General features: G+C 37.7%; 1 protein-coding gene across 1 annotated transcript; it reads left to right on the forward strand.

Moving 5' to 3' along the window:
• Positions 1 to 4117: 4117 nt before the first annotated feature.
• Positions 4118 to 17534, forward strand: wipf2a (WAS/WASL interacting protein family, member 2a). Its single transcript, XM_056252746.1, has 8 exons — positions 4118 to 4222; positions 6884 to 7008; positions 7797 to 7929; positions 8012 to 8143; positions 8225 to 8827; positions 10429 to 10653; positions 16402 to 16503; positions 16616 to 17534. Exons 2-8 carry the CDS (start codon positions 6949 to 6951, stop codon positions 16654 to 16656), a joined length of 1296 nt encoding a protein of 431 aa, XP_056108721.1. The 5' UTR covers positions 4118 to 4222; positions 6884 to 6948; the 3' UTR covers positions 16657 to 17534.

Genomic DNA, 17534 nt, shown 5'->3' on the forward strand with positions numbered 1-17534 from the left:
TTGTTGCTACCTCTTTTGTTGATATACAAAAGTAACTGTTATTATAGAATACTTAAGATGTTATGTGATTGAAATAAACATTAAATATATACCTTTTGCTGAAGTGGTTATTTTGAAAAAGTTTACTTAAATGTTACATTAAAAATATCAAACCTGGAAAGCTGTTATTAACATTCCTCTAGCCCATTTATTAAAGAACTGACCCAAACAAATCACAAAAGATTCACATTTTAGAGCTAGCTTAATCGTGGACTTATTTACACTAAATTGTGACTGGTCTTCTATCTGTCATTTATTTGCATACTGAATTGTGATTGGAATTTTGTTGAACACATTTTACTGTCAAACTGTTGCTGCAGCTGGCTGTTTTGTCTTAATGACGACTTAAGTCAGAGCTATGGTGTGCTTTTCTCCTGGAATGAGAGGTGCTGTTGCGCTTGTGTGCATACGGGTTCGAATCCAGCCTGGGTCATATACCAGTCCTCTTCTCTCTTTTTTCACTGTACACCTCTGACGAGAGATGGATATTTTTTACCTAGCAACTTCTAGAAAGCGATGTTAAAATATTTGGAAATGAGGAAATTCATTGATTAAAAGGGTGAAAACGATCACATAGCCTAATATTATGCAATGTGTTATTGGTGACCTATAGAGGCAAATAAATACGAAAATCTATCATATAGCCTATATATTATGTATGTTATTGGGTCTAAATGAACGAAATCGAAAGAGAACGAACTTTTTTCGACTTTTTAATTTTTTTTATAATTATGTTTATTGCATTTTCATTATAATACAAATATAACAAGACATCACAAAAAAATACAATAAAATAAAGGAACACCAATAGCTCAGATAAAGGACTACACCATAATAAAACAGATTAGAGAATAAAAACAAAACAATAACATATTTCAAAAAGATGCAAAAGAGGACAAAGGTTCAATGTCCAGAGAGTTAAACAATTACAAAATTCCTTGTAATATTGGCCTAATATGGCGAAGATGAGTTTCCAAATAGTCCAGATATGGGGTCTTTATAAAACTTGCTTTTTTTAAATGTAGTAATACATAGATAAGACGCTCCAAGGGAATCAACTCAAAAATAACCTTATGCCAACCTTTAAGAGATTGAGATTTATCACTGATCCAACTGTCACCTGCCCGTATACGGGCAACCTAAATTTACTTCACTATATTACTATTAAATCCTAATCTAGTCATGACAAACTATATATCGTTGGAAAGGTCTAAGACTCCTTAATAGATATTTTAGTGCTGTTTTTTTCTTACAAATTATGTATGAACAGTAATATATGAATTTATGACAAGACTGCGCCTCAAAAAATCGACGTCATTACAGGAGTTTCTGACCTTTGTCACAAAAAGTTGACGCACACACTTTTAATAATTGAAACTTTGGTTTTTAATGCTAAAAGTTCATAATAAAACACAATCTAGTATTTGTCAATAAAAAAAGATAAAATTATATTTTAAAAAGTAAAGTAAAAAGTCCTCTAAAAAGTATAATATACACTCACCGGCCACTTTATTAGGTACCCCATGCTAGTAACGGGTTGGACCCCCTTTTGCCTTCAGAACTGCCTCAATTCTTCGTGGCATAGATTCAACAAGGTGATGGAAGCATTCCTCAGGGAGTTTGGTCCATATTGACATGATGGCATCACACAGTTGCCGCAGATTTGTCGGCTGCACATCCATGATGCGAATCTCCCGTTCCACCACATCCCAAAGATGCTCTATTGGGTTGAGATCTGGTGACTGTGGAGGCCATTTTAGTACAGTGAACTCATTGTCATGTTCAAGAAACCAATTTGAAATGATTAGAGCTTTGTGACATGGTGGAAGTAGCCATCAGAGGATGGGTACATGGTGGCCATAAAGGGATGGACATGGTCAGAAACAATGCTCAGGTAGGCCGTGGCATTTAAACGATGCCCAATTGGCACTAAGGGGCCTAAAGTGTGCCAGGAAAACATCCCCCACACCATTACACCACCACCACCAGCCTGCACAGTGGTAACAAGGCATGATGGTTCCATGTTCTCATTCTGTTTACGCCAAATTCTGACTCTAACATCTGAATGTCTCAACAGAAATCGAGACTCATCAGACCAGGCAACATTTTTCCAGTCTTCAACTGTTCAATTTTGGTGAGCTCTTGCAAATTGTAGCCTCTTTTTCCTATTTGTAGTGGAGATGAGTGGTACCCGGTGGAGTCTTCTGTTGTTGTAGCCCATCCGCCTCAAGGTTGTGCGTGTTGTGGCTTCACAAATGCTTTGCTGCATACCTCGGTTGTAACGAGTGGTTATTTCAGTCACTGTTGCCCTTCTATCAGCTCGAACCAGTCTGGCCATTCTCCTCTGACCTCTGGCATCAACAAGGCATTTCCGCCCACAGAACTGCCGCTCACTGGATGTTTTTTCTTTTTCGGACCATTCTCTGTAAACCCTAGAGATGGTTGTGAGTGAAAATCCCAGTAGATTAGCAGTTTCTGAAATACTCAGACCAGCCCTTCTGGCACCAACAATCATGCCACGTTCAAAGTCACTCAAATCAACTTTCTTCCCCATACTGATGCTCGGTTTGAACTGCAGGAGATTGTCTTGACCATGTCTACATGCCTAAATGCACTGAGTTGCCGCCATGTGATTGGCTGCTTAGAAATTAAGTGTTAACGAGCAGTTGGACAGGTGTACCTAATAAAGTGGCCGGTAAGTGTATATTATATATATATTTTTTATTATTATTATTATATCACATATTTTAGTAGTTATCATAAATTAGGTATCATTTGAAAGCTTACGAACTCAGAATTCATCCTGTGAAAACCGTTTTGAAATTGGACGTTGTGTTACCATAGAAACGGTTTTTTTTATTAGGCCCCTCCCCTTTTGAGCATCATCTTTCATAATTTATTATCAAAAATGTTCTAATCTTGACAAAACACATATTGCCAGAAAGGTCTGAGTCTCAAGGTTACATATTTAGTGACAGAAGTGATATTTGGATAGAAATTTATTGATTTGCTATGGCAGAATGCATACAATTAAATTCAATGGAATGCAATGGCACCCGGTGGGTATTTTTGGTATTACGCCTAAACAAAATCTCATGGGAACTTCAATGTTTGGGATATCAACTTCAAATTTGGAACACAACTTGGTTAGATATATGGCTTTGACTTTCTGTCATTTGTAGGCGGAAACCTTATTTTATATATATTTTTAATAAAAGAAAAATATATATTTTATTATATTTTCATAACAATAAACTTAAACTTCAATAACTTTTAACTAATTTAATTCTATTAATTTATTCCACTTCAGCAATAATCTGCCAAGAGTCTTCTTTTAAAAGAGACCAACCATAAGTCTTTAGTACAAAGGCTTCATGAATTAGTGCATTTTCACGTCAATGCTCAAAAAGGGGGGTGACAGCTAAAGGGTTAAACCAATTATGTTTTGTTTTTTTCTGCCAGCAAATATAGAATATAGAATATTATATACAATTTCTTATTAGCAGATGAAACAATGCGTCCATTGGGTATGAAAAAGCGACTTTTATAACTTCCAAATTAAAATCTCTAGTCATTTTGACATTAAATTAAAGTTATTAGAAATACCATACAATATCTAGTTCCTATTATTAGTTACCATAAATAAATAAAACAAAATTATTGTGGGTTTAAATCAGTAATAATAAACTACCTTTGCGTTTTGACAGATGCTTGGCATTTCAGGGTTACGCAAGGGAAATAGTTACAGGTCTTGCTTTCCGGATGCAATCGGATTTTTTCGGCCTCTTGCCTCCATTTTGTACCGACTTACTCCGTGATTTCCGGGATTTCGTAGAACTGGGTTCGCTGAAGTCCAGCGGTCCGCCGTTGAACAATAGCTGCTATCGCCCTCGATCATTGGGCAGCAATGTTAATAGCAACAAGCGACCCGGTTTCGTGAATCCTTGACTTTCGGGCTTTCATTTCACACTGTGAACTGTTTGGAATAAGTTTGCAGAGTTGGCATTAACCAGCCTTCAGGATGACAGCGGACCACAGTAAACTCTCTCTCGACTAGTAACTTAGTTAACTGTTATAATTTTATTCGTTGGCCGATCAGACAGCGGATCATCGGCGAAAGAGCACCCAGTTACTGTTAAACATTAATGTTGTTTGGGACAAGATCTCACACCGCAAACGACAGGTAAGCTTTGCCAACGTCTTTATAGCCGGAAGAGCTGTGAACGTAATAAGTTAACCTATTTGTTATTGTTATGACATGTTTTAATAGATGTACACAAGTTATTAAGCGCTATTTTTTGCATACGGTTTTACCGGTGTTGTTTTTATTAATCAACGAGTCGTGCAGACAGGTTTTGTGAACAGGTTCAAATGATTCATTGAAATGATTTGTTTCAAAAGAAACTTTTGTTTACAAATCTCCATCATTTGTGTTGTTCACAACATCGTTAGTCGCTCAAATGTTTTGGTTTTGCCCAATACTATACATATAAGTAGTTAAACCTGTATCACGACTGTGTTAAGGATCCTGTATGGGACGACAGGTATGGTCACTTCGGTCTGTGTGCACACGTACAGTTTAAATATTTGTTGACTCTGATGATCACAACATTATACAACATGTCATTTTCACAATCTGGTTTGACCTCCTCCATTATTCTTTTCCTTCTTTTTGCTCTGAAATTATTTTAAATCTATGAACACATTGGTCTGACATGACAGCAGTTTATGATACTGATCTTAAATAGTAAGCTATGCTTCAAATATGGTGTCTTTATCTGTCTACATGCTTTTAGAGACATCGTCTTTTAGAGTGCCAAACTAAATTAACCATGTAAAGCCTAATATATGAAATATCAGTCTAATAATAGTCTTTTAAACGAACCTTTAGACGAAATCTAAAACAAATTTAAATAAAATAAAATTGAATATGCTTTTTGTTTTGTATCATATTTGATACATCAGGTTTTTATGGCCTATAATGATATGGTGAGAATATAGGCTAGAGCTCATACTCGAGAATGAAAAAAACACCTCAATTTTATTCAGAGGCCCAAACATTTGGTGTTAATTATATGGCCAAAAAGTAATTTGAAATGTTGATAGCTTGTTATATAATTATAACTTGTAATGTAAATCTTTATAACAGTATAACAGACTACTTACATAAAATGCATATAAATATCAGTTGTCACTCTATATCTCCCAATAAATATGGTTAAGATTCTATTTAAATGCTTTGTGATCAAAGCTCTGTAGTTTTTAATTATTGGGGGGCAAAACATAGGCTATAATGCAATGCAATACAATAACGATTGAGAAAGTAAACCTAAGTTGCTTCAGTCCAGTAAATGTTCATTTTGAAATATGTTCTTACGTTTACATTATAAAAATCATTGAAAGATTTCACAAGAAAAAGACATCCACGATCTGAAGGAGAAGGCCTTTTACTTGCTAAGAAAGTATCGATCAGAGGACAGAAGGTGTAGATTAGCCTATGTTTTTCATCAATTTTGACCATGTTGATAATTTAGAGGCCTTAGAAATTCATTTAGCAAAAGTGATACTGTAGGTTTTATAAGGTTAAACACCTCGGGACTCGGGTCATGAGATTATTTCCAGCTGCCAAGTAAAAATGTACCATTGGAATCAAGTCTGCACTTTTTTATGAGTCTAGTAAAAATAGTTGTGGATGTATTTTACACGGTTGTCAGAGACAAAAGTGATTTTTCTCACAAAATGTTAGGCTACTGGTGGGAATAAACGACAGCCTTATTTGACACCAGGCATTGTTTTTGTGGTATTGATGTTGATCCTGATCAAATTTAGTCAGCTGTCAGTTTGAGCGCAGAAACTTTAAAGATTAAACTCCTACCTCCTTACACGTTTCACGTCTACTTTTATGCGTATCATTAATCACAAACATTTTCTTGCAACAGCTTGGTGTAATAAACAAGGCCTCTGACAGATTTGGAATGGCTAATTAGAGAGAGAAACTCGCCTGCCTGTTTTGGCCTGTTATGTGAAGAATGCTAAGCTTATTTTTCTAGATTGACTATGTTTTGTGGTGTATTTAATGCTTTTAAAAGTTTAATAGGTTGTTTCTTTTAAGACGAAACTCTCAGGTTGTATTTACCCCATTTTGGGCAGTTTGCCGCCTTCTCTTTGTAGAAACTGTGTATTTGTTTTGCCTCTACAGGTCACCAGGTTTGCTTAGTAGAGGCTGGTTTATTTCTTTATTGTAGTATCCATGTGTTGTCGATCACATGTAGATTTCAGGAATCAACCCATATGCAATATTTGTTTTTTAGTTTATAGGTTTGTGTGCTACCTTTGTAGTTTTATTCATTCATGTTTATAGACAAGGCCATGATGAAAATAGAGCAGTGACTATTACAGTGTGTAATAGTTTGAATGTAAATAAGATGAGCCATGCAGGTCATAAGACTACAGGTTTTATTCAGTGTTTGCCACAGTCAGTCCCAATGCTTCACCCATTTTCACACTCTCTCACTTCCATTAGTCGTTGTGTGACCGCAGATCCTGCTTAGCGACATTCCGGTTAGTCCTGCTGCAGTTTTGTATCACTCCACTTCATCTGTGGACGTGTGCTAGCACTTCTGTCTGAACTGGGAAAGTTTCTGGAGTCCCATACTGGAAGGGAGATTAGTAGTTGTTTGGGGGTTGATGACGTTGATGACGTTAACCACCAATGAATGTCACTGTGATGAGTCATGCTCATGTTTTTAACTTTTAAAGGATTATTTTAGCAAAAACCATTTTTTTTATTCATCTTTTCTATTTATATCTGAAGTCTGATGGCTGTCATTCTTTCACCTTGCAGAGTTTTTGTGAGGATACCGAGTGCAGAAGATTGAGGCGACTTGACGTCTCCCAAAATTCACCAGGATGCCGATTCCTCCTCCTCCCCCTCCGCCTGGACCTCCACCACCCCCCTCCTTTAACCAGGTCAGTGTAAAGCAAAGAGCGGCTAGCACATGTGTCAGTTCTCGCTGAGACGAATCCAGTAGTTTTTTATTTTTATTTTTTTCTGCAGATTTTAAAGTGATGGGTTAGGTTTAGGTAAGTCGATGTCAAAATTGTGGCCAGTAACTTTGGAAAACCACTAGCCACAGTGGCTGGCGAGCAAAAAAGTTAATGTCAAGCCCTACCTGTGAGAGTAAAAATGTACATTATTAATTCATAAATATCATTAGGTTTAATTCAGAAATGTCATTATGTTTTATATATTTATATATTTTTCAAGGCCATTATTTTACAAAAATAAAATAAAAATTATTATCATTATGTGTTTGGAGAGTGATATTTGTCATATTTTTACTTTGATTCACGGTCATTTGGGTCTGCAGAGGTCCTCTCTATTATATTATTTCCAGGTTTATGATTTTTTATGATTTGTATGTATGTAACTTTCTGCATGTTGGTCAACCACATGACTTTCATTTGGTGGACAAAGGTTTTTTTTCTATTAATAAGCAGTGAAGAATTGTTTTGTTACTTTAAAACAAAAAATAAATGTAATAAAAAATAATGTATTTTTTCATTATAACCCTTAAATTGTTTTATTTTATGCCCCACAAAAAATATTGTAAATGAATGAATTTTAATTCAGAAATGACCAACAAATTTCAGCATAGAGCATCGTCTCTAAGTCAATGAATTCAAGTCAATTTTAATATATAACATTTAATAAATTAATAATCTATTTTGCAACATACAAATGTGTTTACGTTCAGGCGAACACCGCAACTCCGAAACTCAATCAAAATGAAGGGAAAGGAAGAGGAGCTCTTCTGTCAGACATCTGCAAAGGCGCCAAACTGAAGAAGACCGGTCCGGTCAATGACAGAAGTGCACCGGTCATTGAAAGTAAATCAGCTTTGTGAATTTATGCTGAAAATACAGTTAATGTTTGACATGACCTGACTAACAATTTTCTTTTTTTTGGCAGAGCCTGGAGGTCGAGGTGGCGGTGGTGGAGGAGGTGGAGGTGGAGGTAGTGGAGGATTTGGAGGTGGTTCTGGGCCAAAGGCTATGGGAGGGTTATTCAGTGGAGGAGTGCCTAAATTACGACCAGTCGGAGGTAAGTTCCCCTTTTACACCAAGTACTTCAATTATAGGTTATTATTATTATCTCCAACTATTTTTTAATGTGTCTGCACAGACAGCTCTGTAGGACGGTCAGCGTTGCGGCCGCCTGGCTCTCGCCCGGCAGTACCTCGTGTTCAGAGTCATTCTGAAGCGGACGGCTCCAGTCGTGGTGATGGAGGTCGCTCCTCACCTCCTGAACAACCACGAAACCAACGTCCCACCCTGCCAGAAGTCTCCAAACAATCTGCTGCCAGCAGCTCCGCAAAACCCGCCAGCTCAGCTCCACCTCCACCCCCGCCATTCAATCGCGGTGGCAACCGCGGACCCTCAGCCCAACAGAGTTCTGGGGCACATAGTCGTGAGAAACCCCTTCCTCCACCACCACTTGCAAGCAAGGGGCCTCCACCACCTCCATCTTCTGCTCGCGATGGGCCCCCTAAACAGCACCCCGTTTCATCTCGCACCTCTTCATCCTCCTCCTCTTCTTCAAATGCACCCCCACCCCCTCCTCCTTATCGTCAGCCGCCGTCTGCAAATGGAGACCCCGCCCCGGAGTTGCCTCAGAGGCGAAACTCGCTGAACAAGAGAGGCCATGCCAATGCTAACGTCCGTAGCCAGGCTCCTCCACCGCCTGCCCAGCAGAACAGACGACCCCCACCACCAGTGCGCAGCACAGGTAAAAAAAAACTTTGAAGCGGTTTAGGTCACCTCAACATATAGTCTAACTATTGAGTGCCTTCCCAGTCGGTTCCTGAAGGATTTTTCCCATTTATCTTATTTCTTCCTAGGGATTTAAAAAACAAAACAAATCGCTAAACGGTTGTAAGACATGAACCAAACCAACTTGCTACGAGATGAATCACAACAAAACCAACTTAGATTTGAAGCAACAAAGTATTTGAAAATCTGACAAAAAGATAAGACTATCATGTGCCCTAACAACTTTAATGAGGAAAAGAACTACAATCCTATGAAGCATTTTCAACGACACAATTGAAAAAAAAACTAGATAAATATAAAACTATTGATTTAAAGATGTTGATTATGTAAACAATACATTTTAAAGTTTAAAGAGCGAAGGGAGATTAACTCGATAAAGGTCAGTTTATAAGGTTTATAAGTTACTGTTAAAAACCTATTCCTCTATGGAGAAAATAAATAGGATTTTTACTTCCAGAATCTATATAGTTCCATAATCATATAAACACAAATGTGGAATTTGGGTGCAATGTTCACAATGCTTTTTGGACGGACGGACATTGTCACACTCCAAAAAAATTATTTTTAAAAAATGCACCTTTAAAGCACCACACATGTTTTACATTGGTCTTGTACGCTGTAGTCTTCTGAAGCTGTACATTATCTTTGTGAAATTTCACACATGCAGGGCCGGCTCTAGCCCTTTGGTTGCCCTAGGCGAGATTGAGTTTTGCGACTTTGAAACTTTCATAGCCTAATAAGTTTTGTACACATTTCTATACTTGAAAGCAAGTTATAACCCGGCGCCACCAATTAAACAAAACAAAACGAATGGGCCACCAATGTACGAGTTTTATGGGCCGTTCAGACAAAAAATAAATAAATATATAAAAGTATTCGAGATGTATCGGCCCAAAAAGCACGTCGGCCTACCGGGAATCTCCCGGTAGTCCCGATGGCCAGTACATGCCTTTGCACAATACTAAGTAAATTTATTTCGTTTGACACCTTAATGGCTGAGATGAGAAGACTTACCTCTATACTGGGCTTTCTTTTTATTTTGTTCCTTTCTCCTTTTCTTCCCTGTGCACCAGAGGGTTTTAGACCGCTTCATTTACGATCAACGCGCCAGCACTTGCCTTGCCTAACCTAACGTAACGCAACACAACTAGGTGCAAAAGAAGTAATATTTCAAATTTGTTCTGCTGAAATATCGATAGGTGGCTTGTTGCCTCTTGAACTTTACTACAACTGGTTTAATTCATAACCTGAGAAAACGACACACTGACCAGTGTATTGAGTTCAGTTACCCAAATGTAATCACTGAAACTGAAAACTTCGGTTTTGGTAAAAGATCTATTTCGGTGCATCACTACCGTCTGTTTTCATCCCATTTTACTTTTATTGTGTGGTAAAGAGCAGTGTAAATATTCTGGCAAATATCTCCTTTTGTGTTTCACCAAAAATCATACAAAGGTAATGATTACAAATGACACAACGTATACCTTTAAATCAAGGATTTACTACATTAAAGTCCTGTGAAATGTGGACATCGTTTAAAATGACTTGTTCATGCAGCTCCTCAGGTTCCTCCTCCTGCATCTCGTAATGGGGCTCGGGAAACGCCACCCCCTCCACCCCCTTACCGTGGCGGGCCACAAACGTCTTCTGAACCCCCTAGTAGAGGAAAGCCCCCTCCCCTCACCTCTACAGGACGTCAGTCTTCAGGACACACATCTTTTCCTCCTCCTCCTCCACCTGTCCGGAATGGACACACGTCATCTGCCCCCAAGCCCTTTTTTGGTGAGTTCCATCAAACAGATGATGTAATCTTTTTTTGGAACATCAGTTCATATCATTGTCTAGTTGCTAATTTGTTTATTTGTAAGGAAGTATCTGTAGATCAGAACTTGGATTTCCAGCTAGTCTGCCGTACTGTATCTGAAGTCTACTGTGCATCAGCACATGGGAAAAAAAACTGCAGTCAAATGTCCTCTCAGTAATTCAAATGCAGCCCTCTTATTTCCTCATTACACCCATCCGCAAAGCCTTCTCAGAACACAGAGATGTAATGTCAGATAAGTCGTCCTGAAAAATAAGGTCGTCGTTTTACCTTACAGTCTCATCAGTAATTTACAAAAAAAACACACGCTTTTAATGTTTTTCATACAGGCTTCCAGTAGAGAGCTACAGTGCAAACGGGGGTTTTCAAATTGCTGGGGATTCGTGAATTGAAATCACTATATGGCTTAGTATGATTATCATTCTTGTGGTTGTAATAAAAATGGTAATTAAACCTTTCCTCACGGGTTAATTTGGCCCCCATAAGGAATGAATGGGGGACAAGGGATTTTTTTTTTTGGTAAAAAAACAAACAAACAAAATCTGGCACAATCCCCAACACACATATCAGGGTGTCCGCGGATCCTTAAAAAGTCTTAAATTCGATTTTTAAAATTTAAAGCCATAAAAAGTCTTAAGTCTTATTTTTACTTATGAAAGGTCTTAAATTTTAATTTGACTTAGAAATATCTAAATGTTTTCCAAATTAAAACGATAATTAGCGTACTTTTTTATTTATTATTCTTTCTTTGTGGATTTGCTTGTTCACGTGACATTTCGCATCACATTCGCGGCAACTCTGCACGCGAAACAGGAGAGAAGGAGAAGCAAGTTGGTAAATGTCCGTTTAATTTTAATTGTAAATGCAGTGTAAATATATTAATGCCAGTTCTAATGCCGCTTCTGTGTCTCCTCTGCACCGCAAAGATGAATTTTGATTTAATTTAACTGGTAACAGTGGTATTGTGTTATTATTCTAATATTATTTAATTTGAATGTTAGAATTTGACATAAAAGGTGATGCATACCTCCTAAGTAAAAAAAAAAAAAAAGTCCATATATAGGTGAACATGCCTCTGGAAATTTATTTAAGGTTGCAAATATTCCCCGTTAATAACAAAATGTTAATTTCTGTCACTGCTGTGAACTGACCACTGCATAGAATATGAAAAATATGAATATCTTCGTGAGTCAGCTGTGACAGGCCTAACAGTACACAAACACAATCAGTAAAATATCATCTAATTATTATCAACAAAACTTTGAAAATATCGAGACATATTTTTGTCAATATTGTGCACCCCTAATGTAAGTTATTAATTTTGATTTCTTAAATTTGACTTTAAAAAGTGTGCAGAAACCCTGCATATGCACAAATGAAGGGATGAGACTATAAAATATCCCCAATGCAGAACCCATTCACTACATAGACACACGCACACATAATAAAAACATATAACAAAATCAATTTAATTTGTACATTTTCTTTTACAAAAGATATATTTTCTTTTATGTCTAAATATATATCTGAATGCATAAAAAGCTAATTTAGATTTCAAATTGGAGTTTTGTTCCCATATTCCAGTTTATTTGCACTATGTAGAATTACCATAGACTCTAGAGAAACTATAGGCCCTTCTAGTGGCAAAAATCATAAAATGCAGATTTGCTTATTGACTGAATGCTATGAATTATTATTGACGTGTTCACTAGAATTGGACTGGTCTTTTTTTTTTTTCTCCTTTCTTTTTTTGTGGAATAATGTGCACAAATATATGGAAGCTTGTTTCCGCCACAGAATAAAACATTTCAAAAGATAAATGCGCCTTTTTCTTGCGCAATTGCGTGTTCTCAAGTCGCAATAGCGTGTTCTAAAGTCAGAATTGTGAGGTATAAAGTCAGAATTGTGAGATATAAAGTTGCAATTGTCAAGTCACCTTTATTTATATAGCGCTTTTTACAATACAGATTGTATCAAAGCAGCTTCACAGTGATAACATGAAAATAATACAAGAAGTTTGTTTCTAGAAGAAAATTGCACCATCGTCCACCTTAAGTAAGGCAGATCAATAATATTGTTGAATATTAAATGTCCCCAACTAAGCAAGCCAAAACAGTGGCAAGGAACCAAACCTCCATCAGATGACAGAATGGAGAAAAAAACCTTGGGAGAACCCAGACTCAGTCGGGGACCAGTTCTCCTCTGGCCAACGAACGAACAGTGTGTGATTATGATTCAGGCAACATTACTGGTCAGTAGTCAGATTGGATCAGAACATTCACAATATTATCCAGTTCCATCTGGTTGGAGGTCGGAGTCATCACGCCGCTATGGAGACGAGTTTGTTGAGGTGTCCGTGAGGCCTTCACAGGGCTGATGAGGCTGGCACTTCAGGGATGCGTTGTGGTCGTGTCCAGGCGCAGGTTCACCATCTGATCTGGATACGGCTCGGATCCGGTTGACTTCAGTAAACCTCGGAATAAATGGAAAGACTAACATTAGCGTAGATGCCATTCTTCTTATGATGTAACGAGTACATCGGGTGTTTTAGGAAGTGTCCCCGGTTCCGGTTGACCTAATCTATTCAGCCTAATAATCATTTAACTGATTTGAATAATAGAAATGTATAATGTTCTATGTGAATGCCAGGTAAAAGAGATGTGTTTTTAGTCTAGATTGTGTGTGTCTGCTTCCCGGACAATGTTAGGGAGACTGTTCCAAAGTTTAGGTGCTAAATAGGAAAAGGAATAAAGGATCTACCGCCAGCAGTTGATTTTGATTTTCTAGGTATTATCAACTGGCCAGAATTTTGAGATCGCAATAGACGTGAAGGACTATAATGTGTTAAGAGCTCGCACAAGTACTGGGGAGCTAAACCATTTAGTGCTTTGTAGGTAGACAGCAATATTTTAAAATGTATACGCTGTTTAATAGGGAGCCAATGCAGTGTTGACAGAACCGGGCTAACATGGTCATACTTCCTGGTTCTGATAAGAACTCGAGCTGCTGCGTTTTGGACCAGCTGTAGTTTATTTATTAAGCGTGCAGGGCAACCACCCAGTAGAGCATCACAATAATCTAGCCTTGATGTCATGAATGCATGAACTAACTGTTCCTCATTTTTCATTGAAAGCATATGTCGTAATTTAGATATATTTTAAGATGGAAGAATGCGGTTTTACAGATGCTAGAAAAGTAACTTTCAAATGAAAGATTGGTATCAGAGAGCACACCAAGGTTCCTAACTGACGTCGAAGACTTGACAGAGCAGCCATCAAGTGTTAGACAGTATTCTTGGTTATTAAGTGAGGAAGTTGTTTGGCCAATAATTAGAATCTGTTTTTTCAGAGTTACGTAGTAGGAAATTACTAGTCATCCAAATTTTTATATCAGCTATGCATTCCGTTAATTTTGTGAATTGGTGCGTTTCGTCGGGGCACGAAGAAATATAGAGCTGAGTACCATCAGCATAACAGTGAAAGCTAATGCCATGTTTCCTAATGATATCTTCCAAGGGTAGCATGTACAGAGTGACCAGCAACAGTCCTAGTACTGAGCCTTGTGGTACGCCATACTAAACTTTTGATCGATAAGACATCTCTTCGTTTACTGCAACAAACTGATAACGGTCAGATAAGTATGATTTGAACCATGCTAGTGCAATTCCACTAATGCCAACATAATTTTCAAGTCTATGTAAAAGAATATTGTGGTCAATGGTATCAAATGCAGCACTAAGATCGAGTAACACTAATAGAGAGATACAGCCACGATCGGATGATAAGAGCAAATCATTTGTGACTAATGAGAGCAGTCTCAGTACGGTATGGTCTAAATCCTGACTGGAAATCCTCGCAGATATCATTTCTTTCTAAAAAGGAACATAGTTGTGAGGATGCTGCCTTTTCAAATATCTTTGACAGAAAAGGCAGATTCGAGGATCTAGGATCAAGTTAAGTTTTTTTAATAAGAGGTTTAATAACAGCCAGCTTAAAAGTTTTCGGTACATATCCTAGTGACAAAGGTGAATTAATGATATTAAGAAGAGGATCTATGACCTCTGGAAGCATCTCTTTCAATAGCGTAGTCTGTATGGGGTCTAACATGCATGTTGTCGATTTAGATCATTTAACGAGTTTAGACAATTCTTCCTCTTATCGCAACGAATGAATGGAATTTTTCCTCAGGGAGACTACAACGCACTGTCTGATGCGATACTGTAGTAGGCGGTTGCATAGTTATAATTTTCTCTCTAATATTATCAATCTTTTAAGTAAAGAAGTTCATAAAGTCATTACTGCTGTGCTGTTTGAAAACGTCCGGTGTTGAAGTTTTATTTTTTGTTAATTTAGCTACTGTTTCGAATAAATACCTAGGGTTGTGTTTGTTTTGGTAAATGGTAAATGGACTGCATTTATATAGCGCTTTCACAGACCCAATGGCCACCAAAGCGCTTTACAATTTGCCTCACATTCACCCATTCACTCACTCATTTATACACCGACGGGCGACGGCAGCCATGCAAGGCGCCATCCAGCTCGTCGGGAGCAGCTGGGGTTAGGTGTCTTGCTCATGGACACCTCAGCACTTGGTCAGGTGGAACCGAGGATTGAACCACCAACCTTCCGGTTTGTAGACAACCCACATGAACCACTGCCGCCGTTTTCTTCTAAGAGTGTTGAAAAATAAGCAGATCTAGCGGTTTTTTTAAGGCCTCTCTGTATGCAATCGTGCTCTCTCTCCACGAAATGCGAAAAACTTCTAATTTTGTTTTCTTCCAGCTACGCTCCATTTTTCTGGCTGCTCTCTTAAGGGCCCGAGTGTGCTCGTTGTACCATGGCGTTGGACTATTTTCTTTAATCTTCTTTAAGCGCAAAGGAGCAATTGTGTCTAAATATATCATTAGCAATATCATTAGCAAAAAGTGCTTTTGAAGAAAGGGATCGAATATTCAGCAACCCGAGCTTTATCATTTGTTCATCTGCATTATATTTGTTTTTTATTTGTTGAACATCAATCAAATTTTTACCCTTAAATGGGTTTAGGAGTTTTTTGTATTTCCTAATTCGGGGAACAGACACAGTCTCTATATGATGATATCTAGGTGAAAGAGTCTCTATGTGATGAGATTTATCTGACCTCAGTGACGTGAGACAGCTGGCAGACGGTCGGTTTAGCCAGTCTGTCTGCTTCCTGACCTGAGCCCCAGATTGTCATGTTTGAGCTCTAAGACTATGTGCCATATTACTAGACAGAAGAGCAGCACCATCCCAGGAGGGATGAATACTATCTCTTTTTAACAGGTCAGGTCTGCCCCAAAAACTTTTCCAATTGTCTATGAATTCTATATTATTTTGTTGTGAGATATAAAGTCAGAATTGCGAGATTTAATCGCAATTACCTTTTTTATTCTGTGGTGGAAACAAGCTTCCATAAAAATATGCTTATTTTCAATTAAAATAATACCATTTAAGAATTTAGAGGTAAAAAAAGAAACAGCATAAATTTGAAGATAATATTTGATCATAAAATACCAATATAAGATTTCTAGACCCAAAAAAAAAGTAGTGTAATTTTTAGGCTTCAGGTCATTTTGACCCCCTGGGTAGGGGAGGAGTAGGGTTAAACGATCCCCAGGTGGAGCACAAAATAGCTTCATTGATCGCTAACGGTTTTATATGTTTAAAATGTTTGATGTCTCTTCTCAGATGATTTTGAGTCTAAGTACGACTTCCACCCTATAGAGGACCTGCCTCCACCTGAAGAATATAGACACTTCCAGAAGACCTATCCTAGCAAAAACAACCAGGGTAAAGACCTGATGATGCTGTCTTTGACCCACAGTTTTTCCATAAAGACAAACTTTTACAGATTTTGTTCTACACATTTCCTCATGTCCTCTTTATCTTTCTCCCGCTTTAGGGAGAGGTGCTCCTCCACTGCCTCCTGTTGGAGGAAGATGAACGCCATTCAGGGAAGAGAAGGACCTAAAAAGATGACACAAACACACAAACGTACATGCTGTATACAGTATATATTTAAGTGTGTTTGTCACGTTAATTACACATAAAAATACACTAATAATGTGACATCTTTCTAAGGGAAACACTATTAATAGCTACATGATCTCTGATCCAAACCACTCCAGAATGCTGTACCTCTAGACCTGAGAACTGTGCAATATTCCTGTGCTGCCTAGACAATGCACCTTCTGTTATTGTGTCTGATGACAGCGACACAGCAAAGCAAACCAAGGCAGAGTAGACAACTCCAGTTACCGTGAAGCTAGATGTGTACTTTCCGCTTGTTTCTTACAGCAACCAAAGTTTTTTTATTCAATGAGAAAATGTGTAGCACTTGTAGATTATCGATGTCTATGCATATCAGACGCAAAGTCTGTATTTCTCTGGACAATCATTTTATTTTTCACTTTTTATCCTTACTTTAATTATATTTTTTTGCTTTCCAAATCTATCAGGAATGAGGTAGTTTAAATTGTAAACGTGTTTGCTTACACTACAAAGGCTATGAAACAACCTCGTTTATTGTTCGGTCTGCAGTTGTGTTTTCCTGGTCACGCTACAGAATCAGAGCCAATTCTGTCATATAAGTTTTAAGAGATTTTAAAAAATATATATATATTTTTTTTATTGGCTCTATGTTGAATCTAAACTACTTTATACTGACCAAATACACACTAAGTGCCAGCGGATCTGCAGAAGACTGTGTTTTTGAAACAGTGCCATCTTCTGGATCACCTGCACCCTTTTCCTGGCTTGGTACCAATGTTTCTGGGTCATTTATAGATTGCCTTTTTGTTTGAAACCTAAAATAAATTTCA

Source organism: Rhinichthys klamathensis, unplaced genomic scaffold, assembly GCF_029890125.1.
Source record: "Rhinichthys klamathensis goyatoka isolate OS25496 unplaced genomic scaffold, OSU_Roscu_1.1 h1tg000098l_1, whole genome shotgun sequence".
In the NCBI taxonomy this organism is placed as follows: Eukaryota; Metazoa; Chordata; class Actinopteri; order Cypriniformes; family Leuciscidae; genus Rhinichthys; species Rhinichthys klamathensis.

Bases quoted from the DNA above. Each gene is read 5' to 3' on its own strand.
- wipf2a (XM_056252746.1), top strand. From the start codon at position 6,949: ATGCCGATTCCTCCTCCTCCCCCTCCGCCTGGACCTCCACCACCCCCC. The intron at 8,828-10,428 runs GTAAAAAAAAAC...TTGTTCATGCAG, and splicing joins ACCACCAGTGCGCAGCACAG to CTCCTCAGGTTCCTCCTCCT. The intron at 10,654-16,401 runs GTGAGTTCCATC...GTCTCTTCTCAG, and splicing joins TGCCCCCAAGCCCTTTTTTG to ATGATTTTGAGTCTAAGTAC.